This window comes from Hibiscus syriacus, unplaced genomic scaffold (assembly GCF_006381635.1).
Source record: "Hibiscus syriacus cultivar Baekdansim isolate YM2019G1 unplaced genomic scaffold, ASM638163v2 tig00111278_pilon, whole genome shotgun sequence".
In the NCBI taxonomy this organism is placed as follows: Eukaryota; Viridiplantae; Streptophyta; class Magnoliopsida; order Malvales; family Malvaceae; genus Hibiscus; species Hibiscus syriacus.
Genome location: NW_024063045.1, coordinates 371,229 through 382,068, shown reverse-complemented (window position 1 = coordinate 382,068; position 10,840 = coordinate 371,229). Strand labels below are relative to the sequence as shown.

The 10,840-nt window shown below is 35.9% G+C and overlaps 1 protein-coding gene across 2 annotated transcripts; it reads right to left on the bottom strand.

Annotated features, from left to right (window-relative positions):
• Positions 1-4,188: 4,188 nt before the first annotated feature.
• LOC120157907 (WD repeat-containing protein 3-like) lies at positions 4,189-10,455 on the bottom strand. Of its 2 annotated transcripts, XM_039168885.1 has the most exons (12): positions 10,152-10,455; positions 9,647-9,862; positions 8,401-9,549; positions 8,079-8,201; positions 7,321-7,502; positions 6,978-7,209; positions 6,616-6,825; positions 5,921-6,049; positions 5,357-5,425; positions 5,074-5,196; positions 4,817-4,867; positions 4,189-4,718 (listed from the first exon to the last, which is right to left on the bottom strand). In XM_039168885.1, the coding sequence occupies exons 1-12, from the start codon at positions 10,383-10,385 to the stop codon at positions 4,575-4,577; spliced, it is 2,862 nt and encodes a 953-aa protein (XP_039024816.1). In that variant the 5' UTR covers positions 10,386-10,455; the 3' UTR covers positions 4,189-4,574. The 2 variants fall into 2 exon arrangements, with proteins under 2 accessions (XP_039024816.1, XP_039024817.1); XM_039168886.1 differs by lacking the exons at positions 4,189-4,718; positions 4,817-4,867 and having other exon boundaries at positions 5,132-5,196; positions 5,311-5,425.
• Positions 10,456-10,840: the final 385 nt, after the last annotated feature.

The window sequence follows — 10,840 nt, the reverse complement described above, 5'->3', positions numbered from 1 at the left end:
TAATAAGTTTAAAGAGAGTTTGATTCGTCATAGTATTTTTATAAAAGTGAGCACATTAAAGAACAATGCATCATGTATGTTAACATGAAAGAGAGGTGGTGTACTAGGCACACTTAAATATCAGGTCTTTCACAGAACCAATCATAGACATGCATTTTCATAATGTTTTCATATAAATCATTTATGAATTTTCTCTTTCTTTAATGCCTCTTAAAGAATTATGCTTGATACTTTTACTTACAATGATATCTTATTAAGCATATACATTTTGGGCTCAGTACTATGTTAGCCTTAGTAATCTTTCACTACCTTAGTCTTTACTAGTGGTTTATCTCATTTCATAATTTATCCACTAAGTTTTAAAGACTAACTTAAAAGCTCATACAATCTAATTCATGTATTTTTTTTTAAAAAAACATGAATTAAAAGACAACAAGTCTAAATAATCTGACCTCATAGGTAAAACCATAATATCAAAGTAGACTTGCTCATTCTCACCATGCTAGTAACTTTACTCTTCACTCTTTGCATCATAATATCTTAATTAGGATGATCTCGGAATCTACCAATCTTCAAATCAGAATAAATTCAATAATATTAGTCTTTGAAATTTATTAACAGTAATAAATTTCATAAAAAAATATTGATAGTAATAGAATCCTTATCTTTAGGATTTGAAAACTATTTGATTTGGAGAATTTTTTTCATGTTAGCGTAACCGATTTTTTACTTCTCCAAAATTGCAACGGACCTGTTGTCTTTATAAATTTCTCAAAATAAATTTTTAGTACGACAAACCATAATTATTTTCACCTTAGATTCTTGAGACTAAATAATATTACCCTATGTGAGAATAGATGGTTGCACATCTCTACATACCAATTATTTCAAGAGAAAACATTTAAATATTACCAAAATCATCATTTAATTTTAGTAACTCCCTATAACCGTTAAAATAAATTTTATAAAATCAATGGTTGGTTTTGGTAAGACGTTAGTGAATACATGCCCCTAGGTTCTAAAAGTACTCTTATAAGAATGAAATTCTGATGGTGCTTCCTCTATGTAATCTCTTTTTACGAAAGTGTGATGGTTTTGAGTTCCAAGTGTAGTCTCAATAGTAGGATTGAAAGTTGTGTCTCTCATCTCGGTAATTTAACAATACGTTTCAACCTAAGGTAGAGGATCGCAAGGTTCCGATGTCTGTGAGAGTCATTGAGATGACATTCTTTAGAGGTTTGATTTTCATGCTTAGAGGGGTAGTGGACGTTTTTTGTACAACACAAACTACTCAACCAAATGCTCCAAGTGTGACAGCACTGTTAAAGTCTTCGATAGAGAGACTAAGGAGGTATAAGACAATCGACTTCTTCAGTTTAGGTGATGATAACCCGATTTCGACTAATCAGTAGTGGAGAGAAACTAGGACTTAAAGGCAACTTCACCTTACCCCCAAGGGTAAGCTAGGATGCGCCATTGCTTTGCTCAATCTAATAGCAGGAGACTATAAAAATGACTCTACATCCTAAGATGCCTATGTGTGATCAGTCTCTAAGTCAGTCCAGTGAAAAGTATATCGAGGCATATATAAATGTCTTGAGGATGTAGTACTCCCAATGGGTTAAGGAGATTGTACGATTACAAGAGAAATTTCTTTTGGTTGACTTGATATGCTTTAGAGTTGGTTACAACTGAGTCCTTGAGGTGCAGAAGGTCTCTCGAGAGGCTTCGTATAGGTATTAATGTGCAGTGGCGATAAACCCGCCCAAAGTATTCCCATAGTTGACATGATATGTTAAGGTCGCGGAAAGGGTACAAACATGAGGATTAGTTTAATAGATGGTATCAATACGCTGAGTTGAAGGATTTTGGTATCAGTAGATCTATCTCAGCTGAGTGGCCTAGAGGGTAGTGGATTCTCGTGTGAGAATGAGGGTAACACCAGTTCAGTCGCACCAATCGAGTCAAAGGTCTAAAGTAGGGTTATGTAGGAGATCGCTAGCGTCACCACCTGTGAAGACCACGAGAGGTTCTGACAGAGCGTAAACATATCCAGAGTGTGAGCATTGTGATAAGAGGCATCAAGGGAGATGCATTGGTCTCTCTAGGACGTGTTTTTTATATGGGTCCTTAGAGCATCTTGTGAGAGACTGCCCTACCTCGGATAGCGATGTTATTAATTGACCTCGGAGCCTAACGTGATGGAGGGTTTGCACATAAAGGTTTCAATGCTATGATTGAGCAAGAGAGCAGTGGAACAGATCGACCTGTTCCTAGCTTAGCTACATATATCCTAGCTTGTCAGATCATCGTGAGGTATATAGAGGATGTTGATGTCGTAGTTGAGATATCAAGTATATTTTCAGCAATCTCGATTGATAATGTTGCACTAGTAGACGTAAATTCGTGCATTCCTTCGTGGTGTCAAAGTGAACTAAATAGGAAGAGTATTCACGTAGAAGATCCTGACGTGAGGGTCCAAGTGCCTTTTAGATTAATGTAGTCGTGTGAGAACCGTCAATTGTTTCTTGTTGAGTTGAGGATCAACTCTAAGGAGAAGTTTGATAGTAGATTTTTCCACCCGAGAGTGTTCCATGAGAGGGTATCTGAGTGGCTCTTCAAGGATATGATTGAGATTATGGGAGCGTGTGTCCGCATCGAGGTTGCATGGTTCGTATGACCAGCTCGGTAGAGCTTGAGTAATCCTAAGTTTGGATTTTGATGTGTATGTCCCTAAGAAAAACGTTGAGGATGTTGAGTTGCTTGCTTGTTGATCGTTAGTCGCGTGTAATGGGTTACTCAAATTTTCTAAGAGTAGAGGTGTTGGTCATGTGCGACCACGAGATGTACGTTCCTGTCACGATAGCGATCCAGGTTTTATCCAAAGTACCTATGTTAGTAGACTAATGGCGTATAAATCTTGCGATGTTGTGTGACCCCAGACTACATCATAACGTATCTTTGTGTGTTTGGATAAGTGTTTGAACTTACGACCCAAATTTTGTCTTTAATATATTCGTCTTGCTATATGAGTGTGAGCTATATACAACACCTAATGATATGCTAGATTATGATGCTTGAGACTAAAGGAGACTCGTTTGGCTAGCGTTAGGTGACATTAAATAGCACGTTCGTGGTTAGTAAGGGTGTAAACTAGCCGAGTCGAGCTTGAGTATTGCCGAGCTCGACTCGACTCAAACTCTGAAATGGAGCTCGACTCGACTCGAAAACTCGCGAACTTAAAATTTTCAAGCTCGACTCGAACTCAAAATCTTGAACTGAAGCTCGTGAGCAACTCGAAAAGGCTCGAAATGAAAAATAATTCTTAAACTTAACTCGATTAAAGCCTCAAACTCGAACTCGAACCAGAACCTTAAATACAAGAAAATCTTACTGTATTTTTAAAAAAAATCAGTACATAAATATTAATATTATTAATAATTTATTTTTTTTAAAAAAATCTTAATATATTATATTTTCGAACTGCTCACGAGCTTTCGAGTTGAATATCAAATAGTTCGTTTCGGCTCGTTAAGAACTCGAGTCGAGCTCGAGATCGAGTCCATTCGATTCGAGTATTTATCAAGTCAATCTCAAATAACCCACGATCTGTTTCGTCTCATTTACAACCCTAATGGTTAGCGATAAGGGTACAAGGAGAATCTTGGATCCAGTAATGTTCCCTTTTGAAAATGTAAGACAACTTTTAAAAATTTAAATATCTTTTATTAATAGTAGTGTATTAATATTATTTAAAATCATTATATATTTTTATTTTTATTAATTTCAAATCAAAAATTCGTAAATTTCAAAGTAAATAACCAATGAAAATAATTAAAGCAATATTTAGAGAAAATATATAATAGAAACCATTCTCCACGATTAGAGAAAATTAAACGAATAAAAAGTTGATAAATATTTTTTTCTTCCTGTTTGTGTACTTAATAAAAAATATAAAAAATTGTGAATTAATTCATATTTCTGTCGCATTTACATTCATTAAATGATTTATTTTTATACATAAAAATAAAGATGGTAATCCTCTCAATTTCTTCTCGGAAAATCTTTTGCTTTGAAATAATGGCCAAAATCGTGCCAAGAGAAAGGATAAACGAAACCTGTGTATTGCTTTTGCTTTCTCATCTTCACTGAAACCCAAAAGATTTCTGTTGATATACTAATCCACCTTCCTATATTTGTAGCCTACATAATATTTAGTAAAATAAGGGTCTAACCCCCTTCGTCCTTAACGAAAACATTAGGCCACATCCCCAATGTCTTCTTTTTTTCTATTTTGTTGCTCTTGAGCTGAATGCCTTTGTACCCGACTTGTATTTCCTCCTCGGGCTAGGCATAATTGTAATATAGACATTAATAATAATAATAATAATAATAATAATTAATTATAAAACCCCATTTCAGTATTCTTTCTGATCCATGCGTATAGCCAAACTGGTCATGAAAATCTCAAAATGAAGATGTTTCTTACCTAAACCAGGAAGAACATTCTGCGAACCACTCTCCAAACCTTGAAAATAAATAATGAAAGTTTTCCCATCTTGGAGATCATCACTCTATTTCTTATGTTTCTTCTTTTTTCGTTTTTCTGTTTTGTTCTCCGTTCTTGCTTCTAAACGCTTCAACTGCTGGGAACATATCTCTACCAACTTTGACTTTGCATCTCGGAATAGAGCGTCTGATCTTGAAGCCATCAATTGCTGAAATCAAATAACATGCAACAGTTGGGCATAAAATTAAGTTTCTGCTATTGTATTAGAAATTGAATTGATAATATTGGAAAAGCCATTTTACAAACCTTTAGATGATCCATTGCTGCAAGGTTGAAACCAAGAGTATCATGGCATTCCTGAGAAATTCAAAGTTTATGTCATTGAAATAGATCCTTAAGTTTTACCAAATCTAAAATTTATGGATTATGTGACCATTTAGAACTTAAATTCAACAGTAGAAATGAAAGAGAGATCATTAAGGCTACTAGTTACAGAACTGAATGTTTTTGCTCCAAGTGAATGTGCGGGTTTTAAACAATCATAATCCGAAGTACAAATTTACCTTAACTCTTGCATAAATAATCTCTTTCAGAACAGCCAACACTGGTCTGGCAGATGGGGTACTAATTAACTGACTATGGTGTGTCTGCAACAAAATCGTAACAATCCTGCAAACCAGTTCAACCTGCACAAACAGCATATATTGTAATAACACCAGTAAGATTACAAGTCTAGCGCTCAGATGCATAAGACATATGCTTTCCTAACATCAAACGCGTCACAGAGAGAGAGTATTTACCAAAACATCCAACCATAAGCACATTTATAAGAGCATAGAGGCCAACCTTGTCATGATTTGAAGTCCAGTCCTTCGTATAACAGAGCAGCTTGAGGGCATCTGAGAATGGTAATGCCTAGCCATAAAACAACTTCGACTCAGATATTGAGATAAATAATAAGATGCGGGAAAGATGAGAAGATCCTATCCGTACTATACAGCATGGACAAGTTCAATTTAACTACTAGACATAGATAGTTCAGCCTCCATATATGAATTTAACTTGCCTATTAGCATGGCTGAAATATGAAAAGAAACTCTCTTTAAAGTGACTAGAATTTCAGTTGATGAGGGTCTTTGGTCCCATTATTAGGCAAATATTAACTAAGCAGTAGAAGACCATGGACTACGATATGAAAAAAACAGTCACAATCAGGTGGATCACAAAAAGATAAATGACAAAAACTGCTTATCCAGATGTTTCAATTATGAGCTTAATCCTCGTAGGCCTGATTGCAGGTGTGTAACTGTCTCCATGCATGCACTTGAAAACATGGATGAAATAACATATCATCTTTTCCAGAATTTTGGACTAGAACTAGAGCAGTTCCCATGCATAATGCTCAATTACCAGTAAAGTCTGCTCCAGATCATTGGTGCTAATATTTGAGAGAGCACGAAGGACATAATCCGATGGGGATAACCCAAGCATAATCAGATTCGGTTGGAATTCAGCAACTTTTCCTCTGGCCTGTTGCTCCTGAAATATAACATAGTGAACAAATTAACTGCAACACAACTATTGAAAAATTTAGGCTCTTTCAGTTTTCTTATAGCATTTTCTGCTGCTATACAAATTTTCCAAATTATTCCAACAGGCATTTCTGAGCAAAATGAAAATCATCTCTGCAAGAGAGATTTATCATCTTGGCAGTTGTATCTTTCTACAAGTACAAAAAGTAACCATTGTGCTGACACTCAATATAGAGGATAGGGAAAGTAACGAGCGACCACACCACCCCAAATATAGTTAACAGCTTTCTTTTCCTTTTCCCCTTCTTCCTTGGGGGAAGAAAAAATTATTTAAAAGTGTCAACCATTGAGTATCAAAATACAACTTTGGCGTCAATGTAAAGGCCCTAGAAACCTTAATGTTTCAGGTATGAGTCCCGGCATGCGTAAATACCATGTGTGGGGTCTCAGTCCAGATCATATCCTAGTCTGGATGTTTATGGTTATTCCAGTTTTTCCCCAAATTTAAACAAGCTAGTTAAAGACATTAACACGTCAGTATAGAAGAAACGGACCAAAGCAAGAGAAGAATACCTCATGTTCAGCTATTCGTTTTAACTCCACTTCTGCCACATCTAGTGCATCAATAATTGAATCAGCGGCTGTCAGGGTTTCCTGAGTTCTCTTCCCTGCTAATGCAACAGCTCCCTCTTCTGGAAGTTCTTCCTTCGGTACATGTCTGTCTTCAAATGTATCGTCCATGTAAGCCTCGAAGATTTCTTCCAATCTTTTCTCTTTTTCTTCCTGCACACTCAAGCAGGGTTAAATACAAAAAGAAGAAAATCCATTTCTAAAAGTAATCACAAATGCAGTGAGAAGAACTAGTTTAACAATGGCATTCTCATTCCTGAGCCAAGAAATTCACTTCTGGTACACAGCAAAAAATTTGAAAATACCTCGATAAAAAATGGCTCCTCAGTACGATCCCAACGGCGAATAGACCGGTCATGAGATCCTGTAACAACAAAGTCACCACGGTTGCTGACTGCAAGGCACCAAACAGCAGCATAATGTCCCTCAAGCGTTAAAAGCAACTCAAACTTATCAGCATCCCAGTACTTCAAAAGACGATCTTTCCCAGCACTGAACATGTAATGTGTGTTGTAGACAAATTGAACATCCATAACACTGAAAAATTACCTCATCAGAATTGGTGATCAAAAGGTTCACCAAAACTACATAAACAATTTAGGATTAAGAGAACTTTTGCATTCCATAATAATTAAAATCATACAAAACCTGTCAGCATGTGCAAAGATGGATTTGTGGCAATCGCCAAAATCCAAGCCCCAAATCCTCAAATTCTTATCTGCAGACCCAGTTACAATTAAATCTCCATCTGATGAAATATCCATACATAGGACAGGAAGTTTGTGGCCGTATAAGGAAAGGAAAATTTTGAATGAATCCATAAAAAGGATCTGCATAAAAAGGGAACTGAAAATCATTATTATCATTATAGCCCCCATAGTAGTGCAAAACAAGTTGACTCGCACATCCTGATTGACAACACAATATCCTAAATGCTATTATGAAGTCAAATTGGGGAGTTATTCAGTAGATCAGACTTTATTTTTTCCATCGGAAGCTTCTACCAGAACATGTTTAGAGAGAAAGAATCTGAAAACAAACATTTTTGAAATCAACAGATATAATTAGCACATATAAACCAATCTTTGCAAGACATGATTAGTGTAGTGGCATACAGATGCAAGGTCACATCTAATTCTCACATTTAAATCATGAGCTATAGAAGGTTTTATACAGAGGGCTGAAGCCATAGACCAAAATTGAGACGGTAGGAAAGGGCAACTATATAAATCAACTTCATGTTTTACAAGTTGAGCAGGAAACTGCATGATGCTTCCATTTACAAATTCTAGGAAAACAATAACAAAATAAATTCATCAAACCATAACAAAATAAATTCATCAAACCAACCAACAGTGGACAAAGTAAAATTCAAAAGAGAGAAGGATAAGTCGATCATTCCTTACCTTTACAGTGCAATCAAACAATGCAACAGCAACATATTTAGCATCTGGGCTAACGGCAACCACTAAAACATCATCATTCATTTTCATAGTCCTCACATTTAATATAGTAAGGCTTTTGGAATCCTGAAAATCAACAAGACCAACCTAGCATCACTTATCTGTTAACTCAGCATGATGACTAGATTTGTAATAAAGTATGTGTTATACATTCCATTGTATCAAGGCAAAGCTAAACAAGCTGAGAGTTAGGGAAAATATATGAATAAATGGAGTTAAATGCTGAAAAATGTTGAAGTAGGTGATGAAGATATGAGGAACACACTTGACCAGGTTTTTGGTTGATGTACTCCCAGAACTTTACATCATGGTCTGCACTGCCAGTAACAAAGCCATTTCCATTTGGAATGGTAGCAATTGACCGTACAGAGCCACCATGAGCTCCAACAACTTCACTGCAAGTACCATTATCAATGTCAATAATTTCAATTTCCCCATCTTTAGTGCCAACAATTCCATATTTGTTATGGGGTACAATTAGACCACAGAGTCCATAGCCAGAATCAATTGTTTTAAGGCAAGAACCAGTACTTGGATTCCAAATCTTCACAGCATTGTGACTGGTTGACATCAAAAAACTATTGTCTGAACTAAGAGTGACACTTCTAACATCGGAACGGTGTCCTTCAAGCTCAATAGAAAGTGTTCTTTCAAGCTTAATAGAAGGTGTTTTTTCACTTCCATCACTTTTAATTGAATAAAACTCCAGCAAGTTATTATTCAAAGACAATGCTAAACTAGCTAGTGAACTCTCTGGAGTGACTGGACAAAAAGAGATGGAACATATCTTTTTGCTGACTATAATAGTTGGAGGAAGCTTAAAAACATCAGCAACTGTAACAACCAATGTATTCCCAGCTTCTTCAGTATCATGATTTGCTTCAACATTTTCAGTTTCTTCAACTTCCATTTTTGCAGACTTCTTCTTTTTCTTCCTGTTTTTAAGTCTTTGTTTTGCTTCGCGCTTGGATTGAACTTCGTCATGTACAAGGAATAGTTCAACAGTTTTTCCTGCCACCTGACAAGCAAGCAGATTTCCCGACTTGCTAAACCTCACAGTCGCAACCCTATCCTTACTTTGTCGCATAATTTCACCAAAGGGCTTCAGAACTTCCCATTTATTTTGAGTAGATAACTCACGGTCATTCCCAGCTTTAGCCGCAGTTACATTCACCATAGACTCTCCACTCATCAACTCATGCTTTACATTGTAAAATAATCTGAGTTCAAGATCTGCTGAACCAGTGACCAAGTATCTTTCATCCGGGTCAACATCAATAGACCAAATTTCACTATGATGGCCGCTAACTATTTGCATACAATGCTGAGTTTCAAGATCCCACACTCGCAAAAATTTATCCTTGGAAGAAGTAACAAGTTTTTTACCAGAATCAAGGAAAACAAGGTCCGTGATCTGCAAGTTGCAAAATGCAAAGAAATTAAAACATATACAGATAACAAATACCACGATAAGTTCTTAACTTTAATAGAAAGATTTACAAATGACAAACCTGATCACGATGCCCACGAAGGCGAAAAAGACCCGTCTCACCAACAACATCCCACAATATAATATCATTGTCTTTACTTCCGGAAGCAAGTAAAGATCCAACCTTATTGTACCTTAAAGCAGTCACAGCCCCTTTATGTCCATTCAATGTAGTCTCACAACTTCCTTTATCACAATCCCAAATCCTTATACTACCATCAGCATAACCACTTGCCACCTGCAATTTAAACCTTGTTTTAATTCGCTCATACTAATTTTTATGAAAATCGCTAAGAATGCATGAAGCACTTTAAGACTCCATTTGGTTGTTACTATTAAAGTTCACAATTTTTAAAAGTTCCTAATTTATCAATGCGAAAACAACATCGGGCAAGTTTATTATTCAGAAAAGAATATATATTATATTTAAACTAAACTTTCAGGTATTGCTTCAATCAAAGCTACAAAATAAAACGGAGCATCCATTACAATAAATGATAAAGGAAGGAGAATGAAAAAAAAATTACCAGTGAAGAAGGGGAGGAGGCGACACAGTTTACGAAGAGAGAGGAGCCGCGAGAGGAAACAGAAGGAGATAGAGTTTTGGTGCAGACGACTTGACGAACGTGCCAAACACCGATCTTCTCGAGAGCCGGAGCTAGAAGGTGCTTGCCTGAGCTGTCGTATGTGATATTCGATTCAGAAGATACAAATACACCGAAGGAAGCCGCCGGCTCGTACCTTAGATAGGATTTCACCATGGTCCCCGCCGCCGCCGCTGTTGTTGCTTCTTTTTGCTCTGGCAGTTTGGTAACAGTTTCAAGGGTTTAAGCAAAGGTTTCTCTCCTTCAACTTTTGTGTGTTACTTTGATTAATAAATGTGCTAATTTAAAGCTCGATAAAAATAACCTATTTAATTTTGGGCTTAAACCGAACCCAATATGTTTTTTTATAATAGTCTTTAAATTCGATGATTTTTGTTTGAAAATATATATATTCGAATTTTTAAATTTTTTTAAAAAACTCAATTTTTAAAATAAAATTGAATCGTCACTTTTTAGAGTTAGATATGATCGAATACTTATAAAATCAATTTTGAAAATAAAGATTCTTGAAAACCTCGTTTCTAAAGATAATTGTATCAAGTCCACGTTTAAAAACGAGGGAATAAAAATAAATAGATTCGAGAGTCGATTATGTTGTTTTAGTAGTGTAA

What these genes read in the sequence shown, in the direction of transcription:
- LOC120157907 (XM_039168885.1), bottom strand. Translation starts at nt 10,385, where the DNA reads ATGGTGAAATCCTATCTAAGGTACGAGCCGGCGGCTTCCTTCGGTGTA. An exon ending in CCTCCTCCCCTTCTTCACTG is followed by an intron (nt 9,863 to 10,151) that starts GTAATTTTTTTT and finishes TTTAAATTGCAG; the next exon opens with GTGGCAAGTGGTTATGCTGA. An exon ending in ATCTGGAGCAGACTTTACTG is followed by an intron (nt 5,426 to 5,920) that starts GTAATTGAGCAT and finishes TTTTATGGCTAG; the next exon opens with GCATTACCATTCTCAGATGC.